The sequence below is a fragment of the Erinaceus europaeus genome, chromosome 12 (assembly GCF_950295315.1).
Source record: "Erinaceus europaeus chromosome 12, mEriEur2.1, whole genome shotgun sequence".
Classification (NCBI taxonomy): Eukaryota; Metazoa; Chordata; class Mammalia; order Eulipotyphla; family Erinaceidae; genus Erinaceus; species Erinaceus europaeus.
In genome coordinates, this window is record NC_080173.1 from 94,599,320 (window position 1) to 94,623,818 (window position 24,499).

Below are 24,499 nucleotides of genomic sequence, written 5' to 3' on the forward strand. Positions count from 1 at the left end.
TCAACAATGGCAATAATAACCGCAATGAGGCTGCAACAACTAGGGCAACAAAAAGGGGAAAAAATGGCCTCCAGGAGCGGTGGATTCATGGTGCAGGCACCGAGCCCAGCAATAACCCTGGAGGAAAAAAAAAAAAAAAGAAGAGATCTCAAAAAGATTAAGAGATACTGAAAACAACAGAGAGCTACGAGATGACTTCAAAAGAAATATACGCATTATTGGCTTACCACAGGAAGAAAGAGAGGGAGGGGAAGAAAGCATTCTTCAGGACATAATAGCTAAGAACTTCTGTAGTCTAGACAACATGAAAGACATAAAGGTTCAAGAAGCCCAGAGTGTTCCAAACAGAATTAACCCAGACTTAAAGACACCAAGACACATCCCACTTAGAATGGAAAGGAATAAGGATAAAGAAAGGATCCTGAAGGTTTCAGGAGAAAAACAAAGAGTCAGCTACAGAGTCAAACCCATAAGTTTAGCAGCAGACTTCTCCACACAAACACTACAGGCCAGAAGAGAATGGCAAGGTAACTATCGAGTGCTCAATGAGAAAGGCTTTCAGCCAAGAATACTATATCCTGCTAGACTGTCATTCAGACTAGATGGAGGCATCAAAACCTTCTAAGACAACAGTTGAAAGACTAGATGGAGGCATAAAAACCTTCTAAGCAACAGTTGAAAGAATCAACTATCAACAAGCCTGCCCTGAAAGAAGTTCTGAAAGGTCTTCTATAAACAGACCGCCATAAATATGCCATATATCACAAAACTTTAAAAATCTACAAGAATGGCATTAAAATATCTTCAATCTTTCATATCAATAAATGTCAGTGGCCTGAATTCACCTATTAAAAGGTACAGAGTAGGAAGATGGATCAGAAAACACAACCCAACAATATGCTGTCTACAGGAAGCCCACCTAACTGAACAAGAAAAATACAGACTCAAAGTGAAAGGATGGAAAACATCATACAAGTCAGTGGCCCAAAAAAAGGGGCAGGAACAGCTATTATATCTGACACGATAGATTTTAAAATAAATAAAATTTTAAAAGATAGGAAGGACACTACTTAGAGGATCAGTTGATCAAAAGGACTTAACAATTATTAATATCTATGCACCCAATGAGAAGCCACCTAAATACATTAAACATCTACTGAAAGAGCTACAGCAATGTATTAACAGCAACACAGTCATAGTAGGGGGCTTCAACACCCCACTCTCTCAACTTGACAGATCATCCAGGCAAAAAAGACCTAGAATTGCCAAAACAATCTTGAGAAGAACAGAACCAGAGGCATCACACTCCCAGATCTCAAATTGTATTATAGAGCCATTGTCATCAAAACTGCTTGGTACTGGAACATGAATAGACATACATACTTACAGAAGTAAGTCCCCACACCTATGGACATCTAATCTTTGACAAAGGTGCCCAGACTATTAAATGGGGAAAGCAGAGTCTCTTCAACAAATGGTGTTGGAAACAATGGGTTGAAACATGCAGAAGAATGAAACTGAACCACTATATTTCACCAAATACAAATGTAAATTCCAAGTGGGTCAAGGACTTGGATGTTAGACCACAAACTATCAGATACTTAGAGGAAAATATTGGCAGAACTCTTTTCTGCATAAATTTTAAAGACATCTTCAATGAAACGGATTCAACTACAAAGAAGACTAAGACAAGCATAAACCTATGGGACTACATCAAATTAAAAAGCTTCTGCATAGCAAAAAAACCACTACCCAAACCAAGAGACCCCTCACAGAATGGGAGAAGATCTTTACATGCCATACATCAGACAAGAGTTTAATAACCAACATATATAAGGAGCTTGCCAAACTCAACCACAAGAAAACAAATAACCCCAACCAAATATGGGGAGAGGACATGGACAGAATATTCACCACGGAAGAGATCCACAAGGCCGAGAAACACATGAAAAAATGCTCCGAGTCTTTGATTGTCAGAGAAATGCAAATAAAGACAATGAGCTACCACTTCACTCCTGTGAGAGTGTCATACATCAGAAAAGGTAACAGCAACAAATGCTGGAGAGGTTTTGGGGTCAAAGGAACCCTCATGCACTGCTGGTGGGAATGTCAGTTGGTCCAATCTCTGTGTTGAACAGTCTGGAGAACTCTCAGAAGGCTAGAAATGGACATACCCTATGACCCTACAATTCCTCTCCTGGGGATATATCCTAAGGAACCCAACACACCCATCCAAAAAGATCTGTGTACACATACGTTCTTAGCAGCACAATTTGTAATAGCCAAAACCTGGAAGCAACCCAGGTGCCCAACAACAGATGAGTGGCTGAGCAAGTTGTGGTCTATATACACAATGGAATACTACTCAGCTGTAAAAAATGGTGACTTCACCGTTTTTAGCCGATCTTGGATGGACCTTGAAAAATTCATGTTAAGTGAAATAAGAAACAGAAGGATGAATATGGGATGATTTCACTCTCAGGCAGAAGTTGAAAAACAAGATCAGAAAAGAAAACACAAGTAGAACCTGAACTGGAATTGCCATATGGCATCAAAGTAAATGACTCTGGGGTGGGTGGGCGGGCAGAATACAGGTCCAAGAAGGATGACAGAGGACCTAGTGGGGGTTGTATTGTTATATGGGAAACTGGGAAATGTTATGCATGTACAAACTATTGTATTTACTGTAGACTGTAAAATATTAATTTTCCAAGAAAGAAATGAAAAAAATAAATAAAAATTTAAAAAATTCTCAGGCAATAGAAGGTAATAGAGGCCAATGTGATGGTGCCATTAGCACCAACACTGAATGAAAAGAGAGATCTTAAACTAGTTAAGTGTCAGAAATTGTTTTTTTTTTTTCTTTTTTAATATTTTATTAATGCGAAAGCTAGAAGGAGTGAGAGAAAGAACCAGACATGGGGTCAGGTGGTAACGTACTTGTTTAAGCATGAATAGTACAAAGCGTAAGAACCTGTGTAAAGATCCTGGTTTAAGTCCCACCTGTGGATGAGTGGTTTGCTTCACAAGTAGTGAAGCAGGTCTGTAGATGTCTTTCTCTTTCCCTCTCTATCTCCCCCTCCCATCTCAGTTTCTCTCTGTCCTATCCAAATAAATCGAAAAGAATGGGCCACCAGGAGCAGTGGATTCGTAGTACAGGCACTGAGCCCCAGCAATAACCATGGAGGCAAAAAAAAAAAAAAAAAAGAAGAAAGGAACCAAACCTCTCTCTGCTACATGTGCTGCCAGGATTGAACTCAGGACCTCATGGTTGAGAGTCTAATGCTTTAGCCACTGCACCACCTCCTAGACCACTAAAGTAGTTCTTTCTTTTTTTAATTTTTAAAAATATTTATGTATTTATTTTCCCTTTTGTTGCCCTTGTTGTTTAACATTGTTGTGGTTATTGATGTTGTTGTTGGATAGGGCAGAGAGAAATGGAAAGAGATGGGGAAGACAGAGAGGGGGAGAGAAAGACAGACACCTGCAGAACTGCTTCACCGTCTGTGAAGCGACTTCCCTGCAGGTGGGGAGCCGGGGGGCTCGATTTGGGATCCTTACACAGGTCCTTGCCACGTGTGCTTAACGTGCTGCGCCACCACCTGACTCCCATAAAAAAGTAGTTCTAAGGAAGCTTTAACCTAGGCCACATCTTTTTAAAAATATCCAAGCAAATTAGATGAAAGTTATTACTCTAACTCCCTCCCATTAAAAAAATTAATCTTTATATTCTTGAAATAGTTAAGTCCCAATTCAGACATAATGTCTCTTTTTAAAAGCTTCCTAGGTGGGTGGGGGTATAGCATAATGGTTATGCAAAGAGGCTTTCATGCCTGAGGCTCTCAAGTCCCAGGTTCAATCCCTCACATAAGCCAGAGCTAAGCAGTGCTTCATAGGAAATGTTTTAGTATAATAAAGCGAGAAACATAAATAAAAGGACAGTTATAGCATAACTAAACCTGGAAACATATTTTTTGTTTGTTTGTTTTATCACCAGAGCACTACTTAGCTCTGGTTTATGGTTGTGTGTGAGGATTGAACCTGAGACTTTAGGGCCTTAGGCACAAGAGCCTCTTTGCATAACCATTATGCTATCTTCCCTTAACCAAATATCTGGTTTTTTTAAGTACCGGTTTGTGTGAACAGTAAGGGAGCAAAGCCTTTTAATCGGGACTATGACAAAGGAAATAGTATGTTGAGATTCTCTAAAGAAGTTATGTTAAGAGGTTTTAAGCAATTGGAAATAGACTTCTTCATAATTCAACTAAACATGGTAGCCAAGTAGTTAAACTTGTTCAGAAAAGTCAGGGCCAAGTTCTCAAGTTCAGCTTGTCTTGACGCCTAAATAGTATGACTGTCTCCCAGCTTTATTGTTATTTTTTTAATATCAGGAAATGTGAGAGCAATCAGTAGGGCCATGTTCCATGCATTCTGCAGGTGCGCCCTTCCCTCCTGCCTCTGCCTGAACACCCACCTGCCATGCCCTCTCTCCCGTGTTGAAATGTCCCTAGTGTGCTTGGTCTTTGTGAGTCTTTGAACTGAATGGGCCTCTCTTTTTTTCCTCAACCACATTTGGTTCATACACAACCTCGGAATGTGACTTGTTTTGCTTCTATGCACATATAATGTTTGTTTCTGCTTTCCCAGGAATGCTCTTGACAGTGAAATGTTGGGCCTCAGAAGGCTATCCAGGTGTGCGGTCTCTCTTTTTAATGTAGACACGTTTCTTTTTTGTTTTAAATATTTTATTTATCCCTTTTGTTCCCTTTGTTGTTTTATTGTTATAGTTATTGATGTCGTCGTTGTTGGATAGGACAGGGAGAAATGGAGAGAGGAGGGGAAGACAGAGGGAGAGAGAAAGACACCTGCAGATCTGTTTCACTGCCTGTGAAGCAACTGTCCCGCAGGTGGGGATCTGGGGGCTTGAACCGGGATCCTTACACTGGTCCTTGCGCTTTGCTCCAAGTGCACTTAACCTGACTCCCGACACATTTCTTTAAAGTGTAACTCTGGTAGCATGGTCATTACTGATTAGGTAAAAAGGGTTGCTTTCAGCATGTGACATAGCATATTTTTATTTGGGTGCCAGTTTATTTTATGAATAAAGACACAGTGTAGTTAGTAAACTAAATTCAGGTCAGCCTCAGTATAACAGTTTGTTGCTGGCTTTGCCAGAGGAGGCAACCATTATTACAGCCCTACTTCTGCAGCAAAAGGTAGACGTTGAGAATACGGCATCATTGTTCACTCCGTGGATTGACGGAGGCTGATTCCTTTGTGCAGAATGGGGATGGAGGAGGGGGTGCAGTCCACGTGGCAGGACAAATGATGTCAGTCTGTTGCTGCTAATGCACTGGGTCAGCGCTTCTCAAGCACGAATACCTTTCCTTTACTGTCTGCTCTTTCCATATTCTCTTTTGTTCAAAGCTCCCATCTTTTTGCATGGTACTTACTTTTTAAAACAGCCTGTGTTTGCCATGTTGCAGTCCAAGTGATTGTGTGGTCCTTTCATTTTTACCTTTACCATCTGGCATTTGTGGAGTGTCAGTTGTTTGCAGAACACCAGACTCTGCTCTTACGGTTCAGAAAGGAGGGCACATAGTTATGACCTCCAGCTGCGAGGAGCGTATTGGCCAGAAAGAGCAGCATGTTGAAAACAGATGGAATTAGTGTGGCAGTGGTATAATGAGCATGTCTGCATGTGGTACGCATTTGCTAGTTGTCTAGAAATACTAGCCAAACAGTTTTAGGGAATACAATTTCCTTACCATGCTATGTATGTAACAGTAAAGTCCGTGTGTGTGTGTGTGTGTGTGTGTGTGTGTGTGTGTGTGTGTGTGTGTGTGTATTTATGTTGATAATTAGATAGAAACAGAAATTGAGAGAGGAGAGGGAGCTAGAAAGCAAGAGAGATACCTGCAGCCCTGTGTCACCACTCATGAAGCTTTCCCCCTGCAGGTGGGAACAAGGGGCTTGAACCTGGGTCCTTGTGCCCTGTAGTGTGTGCGCTTAACCCAGTATGCCACCGCCCGTCCTCCCATCATGCTTTTGCTTGGAAATTAGTTACTCTAAAATTGCCTCTTGCTCCCGTATATATACCACTCAAATACTTCTCTTATCATTATGTCCTTCCTAATATTTCCTTCAGAAAACTTTTCTTAGCTAGCTAGTAAATTCAGGAAAAAGATGATAGGCTGCATTTCTTTGATATCACTTTTATATAGTACTAAGTAGTAGTAGGAAGAAACTATGGGAGCCCTGGAGTATTGGCACTGGTCACGTTCAAATCCCAGCTCTTCTTAGCTCTGTGAACTCAACCTACTGTCAGTTTCCTCATCTGGAAGAAAGGAAAACAAAAGGTGGATGTGCCTTCCTGGGGTTACTGTATAGACCACACTATCGGACAGTGTTTGTAAGGCCCTAGAACTCTAGTCCTGGATGCAGTGGGCACTCAGTTAACTGTAGCTCTGATCATTTTCTGCAAGACTTAGGTTTGACTGTTTTTAGTCAGATGTTATGAGTCTGAGAAAATTCATTGGAAAAGATGAGTAAAAGGGTTTTCTCTTAGGGTGGGAGTGTAGCTTTGTATGTGGTAGGCCCTGGGTCCAGTCCTGGACACTGTAACAACAAGAAAGACAAGACAAATATAAAAAACAAAGTGATGCTCTTCTATCAACTAAAGGAAAAAAAAAAAAAACTTTGTTTTTCCTTGAAGATTAAATGTAGCAACCCTTGTAAAAGGAAGCACCTAGAACCTTTAGTAGCTGGGCAGTGGCATACGTATTTGATTACACACATGACAGCATAAGGACCCAGGTTCAAGCCCCCAGTCTCCACTTGCATGGGGAAAGCCTCACAAGCAGTGGAGCAGGGCTGCGGGTGTCTCTCTTTTGCCATCTCTTATCATCCCTTCCCCTCTCTGCTAGCAAATAAATAAATAAACAGTTAGAATACACACACATCCGCCCACCCTTTAAACTTGCTTCATCGATTATCAGCTGATCTGCGCCTCAGTTCTGATTGCTTACTTCATAACTATTCACTTTACCTCACTAAGTATCTTTCTTAATTTAAAAAAGGATTCATTAGTAGTGAGCTTGGGAGATAGCAGAATGTCTATGTAAAAAGATTTTCAGGCCTGCACTGTTTGGATAACAATTTGTCTCTGCAGTGTTCAGATAATAATTGTACTAGAGCACACATATTGCCATGCATGACGGCCCCGGTTCAAGCCCCCATCCCTACCTGCAGGAGAAAGTTACACTAACAGTGGAGCGGTGCTGAGATAGCTTTCTCTCTTTTAAACAAAATAAGAGAGTTGGATTTGTTCAGAGGAAATCATAAGTAACTCTGTTTACAAACTTCTTTCTTGGGGCCTGGGTTGTCGTGCGCCTGGTTGAGCACACACATTACTAAGCACAGGGACCTAGGTTCAAACCCCCAGTTCCCATCTGCAGGGGGAAGCATCATAAGAGATGAAACAGAACTGCAGGTGTCTCTCTTTCTCTTTCCCTCTCTACTCCCCACCCCTATCAGATTCTCTTAGTCCTATAAATAAAATTAATTAAGTGATTTTTTTCCTTGCCTTTGAAAGAGAGAATGATAAAATAGAAACAAGACACCATTAGTATTTTTAGTCCTAAAACCATGATTTTCAATTATTAGAGCAGTTTTATAAATTTATTATTTATTATTATCATTTTTAACATCACACCAGCCAGATGTGGCTTATGGCGGTACCAGGTACTGAATCTAAGACCTCCAAACCTTCATCATGAAAATCTGGAACTCTTTTTAGCTCAGGTTCTAATTTGTGGTCCCTTGTACTTGATCTAGACTACCCAGTTTCATCTTTCTTAGCATTACATCATCCCAGGGGAACTGGAGAAAACAGAATTTGACGGTGACATTTTATTAGAGAGCTCAAGTGAACCACAGAATTTATTCCTTTTTTTTTTTTTTTTTTTTTTTTGTACCAGAGCACTGCTCAGTGCTTGTGGGGGGATTGAACCTGGAACTTTGGAGCCTCAAACATGAGAGTCTCTTTGCATAACCATTATGCTATCTACCCCCACTCCAGAATTTATTCTTTAAGTTAGGTTGAAATTGTAGAATAATATTGGAGAGAAGGAGCAGGGACTGACCTTGTGAGGCTTAGATACAAGACAGACTTGATTCTACTGAGGACACTCGTCTGGTAGATGACCTCCCTTTATCTCCCCATGACCAGGATGGGCAAGTGTTCAGGTATGGTTTTCCCAAGACAGATTACTTCTGTGTTTTTTTTCTTTCTTTCTCAAAATGGCAACCATTAGTAGGGAATCAATTTTACTCTTGCTCTGTTGATTGTTTATTAAAAACAAACAAAAAAATCATCTTCTAGATGATTATAGAACTTTATTTTATTTGGATGTCAGACAGGGTCGGTTTTCAAATATTTCACTTCATAATATCCTAACAGGTGTGTCTGGTGTTCATTGACTGCTCCCGCCAGGATGACTGTGTTTTAACTTATTTTGATTTCTTTTCTGATCATCTGTTTATAGCATGTTCCCTGTGTGTGTGACATAATCAGTTGTCATCATGAAGCACCTGCCCACAGATTAATTTGTTTCATGTTCATCTTATAAAGAACGCTGAACCTGTTCTCATCCCCCTTTTTCTCCCCCTACTTTCCCCTCAACAGTAAAAAGAACATAAGAAAACAGCGAATGAAAATCTTATTCAATGTTGTTCTTGAAGCTCGAGAACCAGGTTCGGGCAGAAGACTTTGTGATCTGTTTATGGTTAAACCTTCCAAAAAAGACTATCCAGATTATTATAAAATCATCTTGGAGCCAATGGACTTGAAAATAATTGAACACAACATTCGCAATGACAAATATGCAGGGGAGGAGGGAATGATGGAAGATATGAAGCTGATGTTCCGGAATGCGAGGCACTACAATGAAGAGGGCTCCCAGGTAAGAACCTGGAATCCTGGGTAGATGCTTTTCCTCTTTGCATGCTGGTAAAATCATCTATTCTGAGGAATCAAGCTTACGCACCTCAACTAACTATTCTTCTCAGTGACTAAGCTAATCATTTGTCCTTCCTTAACACTCTTTTTCTTTTTTAAATATTTATTTATTTATTCCCTTTTGTTGCCCTTGTTGTTTTATTGTTGTAGTTGTTGTTGATCTCGTTGTTGTTGGATAGGACAGAGAGAAATGGAGAGAGGAGGGGAAGACAAAGAAGGGGAGAGAGAGATAGACACCTGCAGTCCTGTTTCACCGCTTGTGAAGCGATTCCCCCGCAGGTTGGGAGCCGGGGGCTCGAACCGGGATCCTTACACTGGTCCTTGTGCTTAGCGCCACCTGCGCTTAACCCGCTGTGCTACTGCCCGACTCCCGAGACTTTTTTTCTTGCGGTTTATTTATCTTATGAGGGGAAGCAGGAGACGAGAGCACAGCTCCAGCATTGCATTACCAGGATCAGACTCAGGACTCGAGGCTTAGCTAGTGAGCCCTCCCTGAGCTCATCTCTGCACTGTTTAACATGGCAGGCGGTGCACATCGTCAAGGTTGAAGTTGACATTCTGAGGCTGATGTGGAGACCTGGTGGCTAGACACCTGCTGGGCAAGCTTGAGGTTCCGAGTATGATTCTGACACCGTATGTCAGCAGAGGGTCAAAAGCAGGAGTCCCTGGATGGCTTTGTGTTTCCTCTCTTAATTGCTCGCTTGTCGCCTATCTCACTCTCTCATGACAAACTGTAAACAGCCCAGGAGGTGCTGAGTGTCTAACTTACAAGCACGAAGTTGACCGTGTGATTCCTGCCATCACTTACACCAGAGTAATGCTCAGATAGTCTCTCTCTCAAATCTTTTATTCTTTCTTTCTCTCTCTCTCTCTCTCTCTCTCTCTTTTGTTCCAGAAAAAAATAGAACTTCCTTCAGTGCTCTGTGGGGTGTTGGGCTCAAACCTGGGTCACATGGCAAAGCTGTGAACTCGGTAAACTATTAAACCAGCTCACAGTTTGTTTTGGAAAAAAGCAGAGATTGGGAGTGGAGGGAGAAATAAAGGGGAGAGACACCTGTAGCACTATTTCACCACTTGTGAAGCTTCTCCCCTACAGGTGGGGACCAGGGGCTTGAACCTGGGTTCTTGCACACTTATAATGTGTGCACTCAATCAGGAATGCCACCGTCTGGCCCTGATTTTTTTTTTAATTTATTTAATTAAAGTCTTTTTTTTTAATATTTATTTATTCCCTTTTGTTGCCCTTGTTGTTTTATTATTGATGTCGTTGTTGTTGGATAGGACAGAGAGAAATGGAGAGGGGGAGAGAAAGACACCTGCAGACCTGCATCACTGCTTATAAAGTGACTCCGCTGCACGTGGGGAGCCGGGGGCTCGAACCAGGAGCCTTATGACAGTCCTTGCACTTTGCACCACCTGCACTTAACCTGCTGGACTACTGCCTGACTCCCACAATTTTTTTGTATGAGAGAAAAATAGAGGGAGAGAGTGAACCAGAGCATCACTCTGGCACATGCAAAACTAAGGACTGACCTCACTTGAAAGTCCAACCCTTTATCCACTGTACTACCTTTCGGATCACATTAAATAAACCTTTTTAAAGCTAAAATAAGGGCTGGGGAGGTAGCATAATAATCATGTAAAGAGCCGTTATACCAGAAACACCAAAGGTCCCAGGTTCAATCCCTAACACCACTGTAAGCCAGAGCTGAGCAGTACTCTGGTAGAAAAATAATAATAATAATAATAAAATTGAAAAATTGCACTAGATTGTGGCTTATCAGTGGAGTACACTGAGGCCCTGAGATCAATCTCTGACATTGTTTTTTTTTTTTTTTTTTTAAAGCTAGGGCTGGGCAGTCGCGCACCAGGTTGAGCACACTGCAATGCACAGAGCCCCAGGCTTAAGTCCCCAGCTCCCGCCTATAGGATGGAGGCTTCACTAGTGGTGAAACAGTGCTTTAGGAATCTCTCTCTCTCTCTCTCTCCCTCCCCTCTCCTCTCCTCTCCTTCTCTCTCTCCTTCTTTCCTTCTCTCTTCCTCCTCATTTCCCTTTCCCCTCTCAATTTCTCTCTGCCCTATCAAATAAATTAACATCTATTATACTCTCTACTCTGATCGCCTAGACTTGAACCCTGTCTGGCAATCCTCGTGTGCATTAAGGATAAGAGTAGTACTTACATCAGGATTCTTGTAGAATTTAAATGACATGAACAGAGCATGTAGCCTGGTGTTTTAATATGCATTTAATTAAAAGCCAGTGGCATTAAAATCTTGCATCATTGTGACTGGCAAAATAGCTCACTTGGGTAGCACTTAGCTTTGCCATGTGCATAGCACAGTTTCAAGCCATGCCCCCACCGTATTGAGAGAAGCTTCAACAGTGTGATTTCTCTCTCCTCTCCTGTTTAAATCTCTCAGAAATACAACATTTTTGAGATGCATTAGTCATAGGAGTGAGGAAAGCTTTGGAAGGAAATACTATCAGAAAAACATTTTTGAATACTTTTCTTCTGTTGTTAACATTTGAACATAAAGTAGTTACAGCTGAGACATTGTTCTAGCATAGGGATTTGCTCCCTCAGCCTCACTGACAAATGTGTCACTTGTATGTTCCTTATTCTCTTAGCCTCTTATTCTCTTAGCCTCTCTAGTCTGGTTGCAACCGGTGCAGTCGGGGTGGGGGAGTGTTGGGCGCAGAGGTGAGAGAATAGGGCAGGGGTAGCAGAAGAGGCATCTGCTCAGACAGGGCCGTTAAGTGAATAATCTTATTCTTAGCTACAAATTCTGCCTGTGGTTCAGTCTTCAGAGAAAGACCCTAAGCAGTTATTATTGCTTTTCCCATATAAGGTTTCGCATATAAGTTCAGACTAGGAACTCAGACTTGGCATTTAGCAGTGTCTAAGTTGCTGCGTCCCGTCAGGTATTCCAAGTCTCTAAATCCCGTTGTGCTGTGTCAGCCACCTTGAGTGTTGAGTGCAATAGAAAACACTTTAAAGAAACAGCACAAGTGACTATTTTCAGTACTTCTTTTGAAACTTGTGATTCTGCAATATTGCTTCTCAAACTTGCAGCACATACCTGCACCTCAGTCACTGAGGAAACTTAAACAAACTAGTTGAAGCCAAGACACTTCCCACAGAAAAGTACTTCTGTTGTTCTGCAGCGAGCTTAAGCAGGTTTTTGTTTGTTTGTTTCTGTTAGCTCCCGACTAGCCTCACCTGTATTTTTAAAACTATTTTGTGCATATGAGCCCCAGCACTGTATAGGAATACTATGGGCCTGGGCAGGGTGCGTTTAATTGAGCATACATGTGACCATGCACAAGGACCAGCGTTCAAGTCCCGAGTCCCCACCTCCAGACAGAGAAGCTTCACCAGTGGTAAAGCAGTGCTGCAGGTTCCTTCCTTTCTCTTTCCTTCTCTGTCTCACCTGCCCCTCTCAATTTCTGTCTGTCTGTCCATTAAATAAATAAATACTATGGGCAACACTAGAGGTGACCCTTGAATGGTAGAGCAGTGCTGTAATGTCTCTCTTTTGTGTCTCTTTCTCTCTTGAAAAAAAAAAAGATGGTGGGTCGGGCAGTAGCACCGCGGGTTAAGGGTACATGGGGCGAAGCACAGGGACTGGCGTAAGGATCCCGGTTCAAGCCCCCGGCTCCCCACCTGCAGGGCAGTCGCTTCACAGGCGGTGAAGCAGGTCTGCAGGTGTCTATCTTTCTTTCCCCCTCTCTGTCTTCCCCTCCTCTCTCCATTTCTCTCTGTTCTATCCAACAGCATCAGTAACAACAATAGTAACACAAGAATAATAATAAAAAAAAAAAACAAGAGCAACAAAAGGGAAAATAAATATTAAAAAAAAAAAAAAAAAAAGATGAGGGGGCCAGGTGGTAGTGCAGCGAGTTAAGTGCACATCGTGCAGAGTGTAAAGACCGGCATAACGATCCTGGTTCCCCACCTCCAGGAGGATCGTTTCACAAGCAGTGAAGCAGGTCTACAGGTGTCTATCTTTCGCTCTCCCTCTATCTTCCCTTCCTCTCTCCACTTCTCTGTCCTATCCAACAATAATGATAGCAATAAAAACAGCAACAATAATGATAAAACAAGTGCAACAAAAGAGAAAAAAGGCCTCCAGGAGCAGTGGATTTGTAGTGCAGGCACCAAGCCCCAGCAGTAACCCTGGAGGGGAAAAAACAAAGATGAGAAATTGGACCTAGCGATTGCTTGGTAGTGTGACATGTGTAAGAACCTGGGTTCCACTTCCCACTGCCACATAAATATTTCAGTAAAACTTAACTTGTGATGGTACATCATGTTGTATTTCAGTCAAAGTGTTTTAGGAAATAATTGTAAATGTATTTGTGGAATACAGGTGTACAACGATGCTCATATCTTGGAGAAGCTACTCAAGGATAAAAGGAAAGAGCTGGGCCCACTGCCTGATGATGATGACATGGCTTCTCCCAAACTCAAGCTGAGTAAGGCAGCCTCACACTTCACTCTGCTGTTCTGTCAGACAGGTTACTGGTTGACTACGATAGCTGACTAGTGAATATGTTTGAACTCATTATCACTCTGGTATAGACTTTATTCCCTCAAGCACTGTCTCTAGCATTTTAAGCAAACTTTTAAAAAGAGTGTAGGGAATAGCACATAGTTTCAAAGGTTTTCTGTAATTTCTTGAACATGGTAGACATCTTGTAACTATTTAAACAGCAAAGGTTTCTGCAGATGCTGCCAATAAGGATACAGTTCTTTTTTTTTTTTTTTTTTTAAGACTTTATTTATTTATGAGAAAGATAAGAGGAAAGAGAAAGAACCAGACGTCACTCTGGTACATGTGCAGCCGGGGATCGAACTCAGGACCTCATGTTTGAGAACCTAGTGCTTTATCCACTGCGCCACCTCCCGGACCACAAGGATACAGTTCTATGTTTGCTTTCCAGTTGGCAAGAACTAATTTAAAATAATCCCAGCATTCCCTACTAGCCTGTGTTTGATGTTAGCAATGTTTAGACTTCACTGCGAGTTGACTCAGCTGCCTTGTGAGTGTGGTTTTGGAAGTGTTGTTGTGTTAAAAGCTGTGAGGGGAGAGAAGAGACAAAACGCTAGTTAATGCCTTGCTCTAGAAAGAAGTGTCTGCCTTAGTCACAAATGCAAAAATAAAACGCCGAGCAAACGAGAATGATCTCACAGGGAGAGAGAGGAAGAGGACATCAGTTTCGAGGCCGGGTGGTGGCACACCTGGTTAAGCATAGCACATGTGACAGTGTGCAAGGACCCTGGGTTCAAGTCCCAGTTCCTACCTGCAAGGAGAAAGCTTCACGAGTAGTGAAGCAGGTCTGCAGGTATCTCTCTCTCTCTCTTCCTGTCTCCCCTTCCTTTCTCAATTTCTCTCAATCTCTGTCCAATAATACAGATAAATAAAATTTTTAAGAAAGACACCAGTTTCTCTTGGTTTGCTTTCTGTTTGTTTTTAGAAAGGATAAAAGCTTGGGGTCTGATTTTTGTTTTGCTCTCACCCCCGCCTGCAGGGGGAAAGCTTCTCAAAGGGTGAAGGAGTGCTGCAGATATCTTCATTTCTCTCCGTCTCTAATAAATAAAATAAAAAAATAAGAAAAACAAAATGACCGTGAATTCACAGTGTTCAGAGTAATACACTGGTTTATTTTTTTTAATTTTTATTTATTTATTTTTTTAATATTTATTTTATTTGTTTATTCCCTTTTGCTGCCCTTGTTGTTTTATTGTTGCAGCCATTATTGTTGTTGTCGTTGTTGGATAGGACAGAGAGAAATGGAGAGAGGAGGGGAAGACAGAGAGGGGAAGAGAAAGATAGACACCTGCAGACCTGCTTCACCGCCTGTGAAGCGACTCCCCTGCAGGTGGGGAGCTGGGGTTCGAACCGGGATCCCTATGCTGGTCCTTGTGCTTTGCGCCACCTGCGCTTAACCCGCTGCGCTGCAGCCCGACTCCCAATACACTGGTTTATTAACATACTCCAACACTTGCCCAGTTTTTTTGTTTTTATGTCACTGAGAGCCACTAGATTTATTTAACTTCTGCATAACTGAGACCTTAGATGTGTGATTCCTTCACTGCCGGGCCAGCTTTTTCATTTAGATCAGTGGAGGGGCAGGGTCATGAGCGTCGCTGTGGCACTCCGCTGGGTGCCCGTGTTCAGACGGAAGCCACGCACAGAGCGAGATGGGTCTCGAGCCTAGTGAGCTGTCTCTCTGGCCCCCAAGCAGCATTATTTAAACATACTGCTGAGTTTTAGTCCATGCAGGTATTCCCCTTTCTGATGTCTATGGTGTCCAGGCCTTTTGCTGTGTTCTTTGGGATCACCTTGATAAGAAGTCACTGATAGACCCTTGTTCTTTGTTGGTGGTGTGTTTGTTTGTTTGTTTGTTTGTTTGGCCAGACTACTTCTAAGCTCTGGTTTGTGGTAGTACTGAAGGTTGAACCTGGGGCCTCCTATAACACCTCTACACTACCCCTCCTCTCATTAATAGATTCTTTACTGTCTAATGTTTTAAAACATGCCAACCTCATTTTACACAGGCTGGTAGTCTGCTATTTGCTAGAGAGCTGCTGACATCATTATCTGAAATCAGTATTTCAAAATTATTAGTCAAAATTACATATGCAGGAGTCGGGCGGTGGCACAGCAGGTTAAGCACACGTGGCGCAAAGCGCAAGGACAGGCTTAAGGATCCCGGTTCTAGCCCCCGGCTCCCCACCTGCAGGGGAGTCGCTTCACAGGTGGTGAAGCAGGTCTGCAGGTGTCTGTCTTTCTCTCCCCTCTCTGTCTCCCCCTCCCTCTCTCATTTCTCTCTGTCCTATCCAACAACGACATCAATAACCACAACAATGGCAACAAAGGGAAATAAATAAAATAAAAATTTTAAAAAATATATATATATAATTACATATGCTTCTGGGATGATGTTTCTAGGATTTTCAGTGGACAAGGAAGAGATTGTGTGTGTGTGTGTGTGTGTGTGTGTGTGTGTGTGTGTGTGTCTCTTCTCATCCTTAAAGATAAACTACATCTTAAGTTCATACTGATATTCTCAACTGGGATTCAAGGCTACAAGGTTTTATTCCTTACCCTCTGTTTTAACATCTGTATGTCTTCCACTCCCATCACAGCGGCTACGAGTACCACAGGTGAGGGGCCAGGTGGCCACCCCTGGCAGAGCGCACATGCTGCGATATACAGTGACCCAATTAAGTTTAAGCCCTGGTCCCTGTGTAGGGGAGAAGCTTCATGAATGGTGAAACAATGCTATCTGTGTATCTCATCTCTCCCTCTATTTCCTTCTCCCCTCTCCATTTCTCTCTATCCAGAATAAAAAAATAGAATGGAATAAAAAAGTAAATGAATCTTTAAAGAGAGTCTTCCAGAGGGAACTGAGTAAGTAGCACACATAGTACAAAGTGCAAGGCCAGCGCAAAGATGCCAGTTTGAGCCCCGTCAGGTGGCGCTCACTTTACAGGCAGTGAAGCAGGGCTGCAAGTGTCTATCTTTTTCTCTCTCAATTTCTCTCTGCCATATCCAGTAAAATGGAAAAAATGGCCTCCAGAAACAGTGGATTTGTATGCTGGCACTGAGCCCCAGCAATAACCCTGGAGGCAATAAATAAATAAATAAATACTACAGGTGATAGAATTTCACATAGCTGTTCACTTAAAAAAATTTTTTTTAATTGTCTTTATGTATTGACAGCTAGGAACTGAGAGGGGAGGGGGAGATAGAGACACAGAGACACCTGCAGCCCTGCTTCACCACTTGCAAAGCTTCCCCCCTGCAGGTGGGGACCGGGGACTTAAACCCAGATCCTTGCACGATGTAATGTGTGTGCTCAACCATGTGCACCATCACTGGCCCTGTGACTATTTGCTTTTTAAAATTCTAGTCTATTCAAAACTGTATTTACTTTCCCACAAATTATATATATATATATGATTTCTAAAAACAGTTTAGATTTCTCCAATTCTTTCTCTTATGGATAGCGTTCATTATAGATGATGTTAATTACTTTGTTTTACAATTCAGTTGAAAGGTGTTTTTTTGGCTATGCCGTCAGCTATACACAAATGTGGGTGTATTTCATTTCTTCTACTTAACGTTAGGTCTCTTTCTTTAGGTCGGAAGAGTGGTGTTTCTCCTAAAAAATCGAAGTACATGACTCCGATGCAGCAGAAACTCAACGAGGTCTATGAAGCTGTAAAGAATTACACTGATAAGAGAGGTCGCCGTCTCAGTGCCATATTCCTTAGACTGCCCTCCAGGTCGGAGCTGCCTGACTACTACTTGACCATTAAAAAGCCCATGGACATGGAAAAAATTCGAAGTCACATGATGGCAAACAAATACCAGGATATAGACTCCATGGTCGAGGACTTTGTCATGATGTTCAACAACGCCTGTACATATAATGAGCCCGAGTCTTTGATCTACAAAGACGCCCTTGTCCTACATAAAGTCCTTCTGGAAACTCGCAGAGACCTAGAGGGAGACGAGGACTCTCACGTCCCGAATGTGACCTTGCTGATTCAAGAGCTCATCCACAATCTTTTTGTGTCAGTCATGAGTCACCAGGATGATGAGGGGAGATGCTACAGTGACTCCTTAGCAGAAATCCCTGCAGTGGATCCCAGCTTTCCTAATAAGCCGCCTCTGACTTTTGACTTAATTAGGAAGAATGTTGAAAATAATCGCTATCGACGGCTTGATTTATTTCAGGAGCATATGTTTGAGGTATTGGAAAGAGCAAGAAGAATGAACCGGTATGTTTTCAAAGCCGTATAACTTAAGAAGGTGTGACAGTTATTGTAAAGCAAGAGAAAAATTCTGCTTTGATGTAGTGTTTCAGCTTGGTGTATAGCTATCCTTGATGGGGTACTATTTAGAATTCTGGTTGGAGGGAATCAAGCAGTGGCACGCCAGGTTCAGTGCACATAGTATGTAATGCAAGGACCCACAAGGATTTGGGTTTGAGACCCTGCTTCCCACCTGCAGGGAGGAAGCTTCACAAGCAGCGAAGCAGCTGTGCAGGTGTCTCTCTGTCTCTCTTGCTGCTGTCTGTTTCTCTGTCCTGTTCAATAAAGTGGAAACAGTGGCCACCAGAGCAGTGGATTTGTAGTGCTGACACCGAACCCCAGCAATAACTAGAGGCCAAAAAAAAATCTTTTCTTTTTCTTTTATATATTTCTTTATGTATTTGTGAAGAAGATAAGCGAGAGAGTGAAAGAACCAGGCGTCACTCTGGTACCTGTGCTACCGGAGATTGAATTCAGAACCTCATGCTTGAGGGGGTTGTACTTGATCCACTGGGATTCTAACTAGTCAGGAAAGTCTAGAGAACAAAGATATTAGTACCAGTGAGAAATAAGACAGAATTAAAGATTTATTGAAAAGCAGTAAAGTGTGATTGCAGTCCAAATTGCTGGATACACAGATTGATTGGTTGATTGATCGGTTGGGGAAGGGCAGAAGTGTAGGAGCTGCTCACTGGGCAGGGCACCTGTCTTGCCATGGGCGTGGCCCAGGTCTGAGTCTCAGCACCACGTGTGAGGTGCCATGGCACCGGGGGTGGTTCTGACGGTGTGTGTCTCCTGCACACACACACCTGAGCCGAAAGCATTCTGGGAGTGCTGAGCCGCTTTATATGTGAGGCCTCAGTCGCACAGGTACACACATTCCTAATAGAGAGCCTGAGCGTGGGTAGGGAGGAGAGCATAATGCTTATGCAAAGAGACTCTCCTGCCTGAGGCTCCAAGGTCTCAGGTTCAATCCCCTGCACCACCATAAGCCAAAGCTGAGCAGTGCTCCAGTACAAAAAAAAAAAAAGGCCAAACAAAAAAAAATCCATATCTTTACATTAAAGGGGGGGGGGGCAGTAATGCAGCATTAAGTGCACATGGCACAAAGTTCAGGGACTGGCGTAAGGATCCTGGTTCGAGCCCCCGGCTCCCCACCTGCAGGGGAGTCAATTCACAGGCAGTGAAGCAGGTCTGCAGGTGTCTGTCTTTCTCTCCTCCTCTCTGTCTTCCCCTCCTCTCTCCATTTCTCTTTGTCCTATCCAACAACAACGACATCAAGAACAACGATAATAACTACAACAATAAATCAACATGTTAAGGAAGCACATAGCAGCCCTGGAGGTGTGCAGTGGATCCAGTGTCGGGCAGTTAAGCATGGGGTCCCAAGCTAGCATATGTGCCCGTGATGCTCTGGTTCTTATCCCCATCTCGCTCTGTCTTACATTAATAAATATAATCCTTTTTCAAGGAAGCATTCAATAGAACATAGCTTGTAATTGAGTTATTTGAAAGAAGTAGCATGCATAGGCCAGAGAGGGTGTAGTGTTTGCGCAAAAGGCTTTTCATGCCTGAGGCTCTCAAGTTCCAGGTTCAATCCTTGGCACCACCATTAAGTCAGAGCTAAGAAGGCTGTGGTTTAAATGCAGTAATAATGAAGGCACCTAAGAAAGAACTTGTGTTTAAGTGGGTGCTTCTCATTGCCATTGTAGGACAGACTCTGAGATCTATGAGGATGCAGTAGAACTTCAGCAGTTCTTTATTAGGATTCGCGATGAACTCTGCAAAAATGGTGAGATCCTTCTCTCACCAGCACTTAGCTATACCACAAAACATCTGCATAACGATGTGGAGAAAGAGAAGAAGGAAAAATTACCAAAAGAAATCGAGGAAGATAAACTAAAACGAGAAGAAGAAAAAAGAGGTTGGTTTCTTTTTATTAAATCTGGAGAAATACTTGCGCACTTTCCGTACTCTGTGCATTTCACCTGGTGCACCGCCAGCCGGCCCCCAGCCCCTCACCTCGCCACAGTCGGTGTCTAGGTGTCTGGAAGATACTCCCCCGCCCTAGGCCCTCCTCCGCCATCGCACACCAGGACCCTGGTGCTCTTGCTTCTCATTCCTTCCCCTGCTTCCCCAGAGTCCTTTGCTTTGGTACAATACACCACACCCAGTTCACGCGTCACCTTCTGCTTTCCCTTACTGTCCCGTTTCCTTTTTTCACCTATAAGTGCGATCATCTGATATTGGTCCTTCTCTTTCCGGTTTATCTCCTCACTCAGCATAATAACCTCCAGGTTCTGGCAAAGATACTGAGGAGAGACAACACAGCACCAGTCTCGTTCCTGGAGATTCCTGGTGCTCTCTGTCGCACCAGTTTGCACCTCCCATAACACTGGTGCTCTGTGTCCTACTGAGTAAGCTCTCCTGACAGGTCATCTTACAGCAGAATGACCGTACTGAGCGTGTATTACTGCGGTGGTGGCTTTTATCCCTGGACCCTTTGTATGTGTGTTGACGGCAGTGGCTGGAATGCAGCTGGCAGTTTTGAAGAGAAGCTGTTGGAAATGTGGGGTTCCTGGGGCTTGACCTGAGTCCCGCCTGTGAATAGCTGAACAGAGTCAGATATATAACGTGCGTTTGAGTCCCACATCCCACCAGTGAATACATCTTTCTCTGTCTCTGTTTTTTTCTCTTTTTTGTCCTAAGAAGCTGAAAAGAGTGAAGATGCCTCAGGCGCCGCAAGTCTCACCGGCTTGCACCGGACGTACAGCCAGGACTGCAGCTTTAAGAACAGCATGTACCACGTTGGAGACTATGTCTACGTGGAGCCTGCAGAGGCCAACCTGCAGCCTCATATAGTCTGTATTGAGAGGCTGTGGGAAGATTCTGCTGGTAAGTTTGTAACTGAAGAGCAGGGTGATGAAACGTGACTTACTGTTGACTCCTTTTTTTTAAAAAAATATTTATTTATTTTCCCTTTTGTTGCCCCTTGTTGTTTTTCATGGTTGTCGTAGTTATTATTGTGGTTGTTATTGATGTCGTCATTGTTAGGACAGAGAGAAATAGAGAGAGGAGGGGAAGAGAAAGACAGACACCTGCAAACCTGCTTCACCACCCGTGAAGCGACTCCCCTGCAGGTGGGGAGCCGGGGGCTCGAACCAGAAGCCTTACGCCAGTCCTTGCGCTTTATGCCACGTGCGCTTAACCCGCTGCGCTACCGGCTGACTCTGTTGACTCCTTCTTGATCCTCAGGGAGAAAATTGTAGCCCAGACATTTTTCTCTACAACAACCAACAATAGTTGTATAGTGTGAAGAAATACAGTTTAGTGCCTCCTGAAAATTTTTATGGAAAAATCAGGGCTCTGTTATTACTGCTCAGTGGCAGAGTAAAATTAAAACTGTTGCAGTCTAGTTGAGTGGCCAGGCAGTGGCACACCCAGTAGAGCGCACATGCTACAATGTACAGGACCCAAGTTCAAGCCCCTGGTTTCCACCTGCAAGGGGAAAGCTTCACAAGGGCTGAAGAAGTGCTGCAGGAGTATTTCTCTTTCTCCCTCTTTATCTCCCCCACCCCTCTTAATTTTTCTCTGTCTCTATTCAGTAAGTAAATAATTTAAAAAAATAAATAAAAGGGGGATAAAAGTCTAGCTGCAATTCATTTATTCAGCTGATATTAAAAACACACCAGGGCTAAGAAGATAGTATAGTTTTCATGCAAACGGTTTCCATGCCTGAGGCTCTGAGTTCCCAGGTTCAATCCCCAGCACCATCTTAATTCAGAGCTGAGCAGTTCCCTAGTTAAAAACAAACAAAGAACAAAGCAGACAGCACACACACCCAGAGGCCCGGTGTCTGTGGTGATGATCTTACCAGCATGGAGTCCTGATTTTGACCCTGAATATCACCTGTGCGGGAGTGATGCCCTAGTGTTCCCCACACACACATTCTCCTCCCGCCTCTCCCTTCCCCATTAGTAAGTGAAATCTTTAAAGGACACCATAGGACTGGCAAAGTACCAAAGTACCTTTGGTGTTATTGTGGCTTTCTGTCTGGGCGGGGGTGGGGGTGGGTGGGGGGTCATTCCAAAGCAGTGGAACAGTGAAGCCCCAGCAGTGAGAATAACACCCTCACCATGAACTCTGCAGGATGGCCGGGACTTGAAAGAAAGAGAGGCTCACGTTTTACCTCTCACTAAGCCACTGCATCTAGTAGAGATGACAGGAAAGAGATGAGTAGAGATAAGAGCCAAGGCTAAAATGTGTTTCCAGGGAGTCAGGCAGTAGTGCAGCGGGTTAAGCGCAGGGGGCGCAAAGCGACAGGACTGGCCTAAGGATCCCGGTTTGAGCCCCCGGCTCCCCACGTGCAGGGGGTCACTTCACAGACGGTGAAGCAGGTCTGCAGGTGTCTGTCTTTCTCTCCCCCTCCCTGTCTTCCCCTCCTCTCTCCATTTCTCTCTGTCCTATCTAACAATGACATCAATAATAACTACAACAATAAAACAACAAGGGCAACAAAAGGAAATAAATAAATAAATATCTAAAAAAATAAAGAATTTGTTTCCAAAGGCTTTAACTTCATATCCAGAAAATGCATCAGCATTAGTGAAGATGTAGACAGAACAGTTCTTTCTGCTACGCATTGTGTGAAATACTTTTGGATCCTTTCACTGAGTGCTGTCTTTACTGTATCTGTATCCTTTCTAAAACATACATCTTTTTTACATATTTTTTTATTTTTTCTCCTTGTGTTGTCCTTGTTTATCGTCTTTGTTATTATTGTTGTTATTACTGCTGTCATTGTTGGATAGGACAGAGAGAAATGGAGAGAGGAGGGGAAGACAGAGAGGGGGAGAGAAAGACAGACACCTGCAGACCTGCTTCACCATCTGTGAAGCGACTCCCGGCTGGTGGGGAGCCAGAGGCTCGAACCGGGATCCTTAACGCTGGTCCTTGCACTTCGCTCCATGTGCGTTTAACCTGCTGCACCACCCCAGCTCCCTAAAACACACACCTTAGGACTGGGGAGACAACATGACGGTTACACAAATAGGCTTTTATTCCTGGGGCTCCAGAGCCCAAGTCTAATCCCCCCACACCACCATAAGCCATTGCTGAGCAGTGCTGTAGTGCTGTTCCCCACCCCCCCAATTTAAAATGAATCACACCTTTATTCATAGCCTCACCCTAGCAGGTCTCCCCACCTTCCTCTTTTTTCTTTTTTGTTTATTCCCTTTTGTTGCCCTTGTTGTTTTAGTGTTGTAGTTATTACTGTTGTTGTTGGATAGGACAAAGAGAAATGGAGAGAGGAGGGGAAGACAGAGGGGGCAGAGAAAGACAGACACCTGCAGACCTGCTTCACCGCCTGTGAAGCGACTCCCCTGCAGGTGGGGAGCCGGGGGCTCGAACCGGGATCCTTACTCCAGCCCATGTGCTTTGCGCCACCTGCGCGTAACCCGTTGCGCCACCGCCCGACTCCCACCTTCCTCTTTTTCTATGATATAAGGGAAAGCAGTTCTGTTTTTACCGGAGCACTGCTCAGCTCTAATGGCGACACCACTGTGCTATTTTCCACCAGCCAAAAGTCATTCTGGGGACCACGTCATACTTCATCCTTTGTGTTTTTCCAGGACTGGGCGGTGGTGCACCTGCCAGCGTATGTGCTACCAGGTGCAAGGACCTGGATTCAAGTTCCTTTTCCCCACCTGTAGGGGGAAAGCCTCACAAGTGGTGAAACGGTGCTGCAGGTGTCTCTCTCTCTCACTCTCCAAGTCTCCATGTCTCTGGCCAATGAATAAATCTAGCATTACTCCTTCTAAGAAAGTTATTTTAAAGGTCCAGAATGCATGTTAGTATTTCAGGCCATGACAGAATGGGCAGAGCATTTGCCCATTTTGCAAAGAATGTATAATTTCTGTTAATGTTAATTCTCTTTTGTTTTTGAGGAGAAAAATGGTTATATGGCTGTTGGTTTTATCGACCAAATGAAACATTCCATCTGGCAACACGAAAATTTCTAGAAAAAGAAGTTTTTAAGAGCGACTATTATAATAAAGTTCCTGTTAGTAAAATTCTAGGCAAATGTGTGGTCATGTTTGTCAAGGTAAGACTCTCACTAGCCCCCATGTGACTCAGTCCGCGGGAATACTTAATTACTGATCTGCCACCTACAGAATTAGGGCATGTTCTCAGTCGATTCTGTAAATCTGTATGCATATGTGAAGTGTTCAGGGGGCATGGTGGTGATCTGTTTGAGCACACATGTTACAATGTGCAAGGATCCAAGTTCGAGCCCCCAGTCCCCACCTGCAAGGGGAAAGCTTTGCAACTGGTGAAGCAGGGCTGCAGGTGGCTCTCTGTCTCTTCCCCTACCCGCTCGGTTTCTGGCTGTGTCTCTCCAATAAGTAAAGATAATAATAAATAAAAAGATTTGGGGAGAAATTAACCTGAACATGACAGTGGAAGTCTGTTTGTCACCTACATTATATAGCTATATGCAGCTAGCTTGATATGTTTTATATTGCCGGGCTGATTTTTTTAAATTCATTTTTAATATTTTCTTAATTCATTTATTGGATAGAGACAAAGAAACTGGGCGGTAGCGCAGCGGGTTAAGCGCACATAGTGTCAAAGCGCAGGGGCCGGCACAAGG

At 43.3% G+C, this 24,499-nt stretch overlaps 1 protein-coding gene across 29 annotated transcripts in view; it reads left to right on the forward strand.

Moving 5' to 3' along the window:
- The window catches only part of PBRM1 (polybromo 1), a 94,075-nt gene that overhangs the window by 37,148 nt on the left and 32,428 nt on the right, over positions 1-24,499 (forward strand). For 22 of the 29 annotated variants that reach the window (XM_060204484.1, XM_060204502.1, XM_060204503.1 and 19 more), the window contains 6 exons: positions 8,687-8,963; positions 13,391-13,496; positions 17,172-17,814; positions 19,560-19,771; positions 20,557-20,742; positions 23,793-23,950. In XM_060204484.1, the coding sequence (XP_060060467.1) occupies positions 8,687-8,963; positions 13,391-13,496; positions 17,172-17,814; positions 19,560-19,771; positions 20,557-20,742; positions 23,793-23,950 (1,582 nt within the window). Of the gene's footprint in view, positions 1-8,686; positions 8,964-13,390; positions 13,497-17,171; positions 17,815-19,559; positions 19,776-20,556; positions 20,744-23,792; positions 23,951-24,499 lie in introns of those variants that run through there. The other 7 variants (XM_060204510.1, XM_060204505.1, XM_060204482.1 and 4 more) reach the window with 2 other exon arrangements.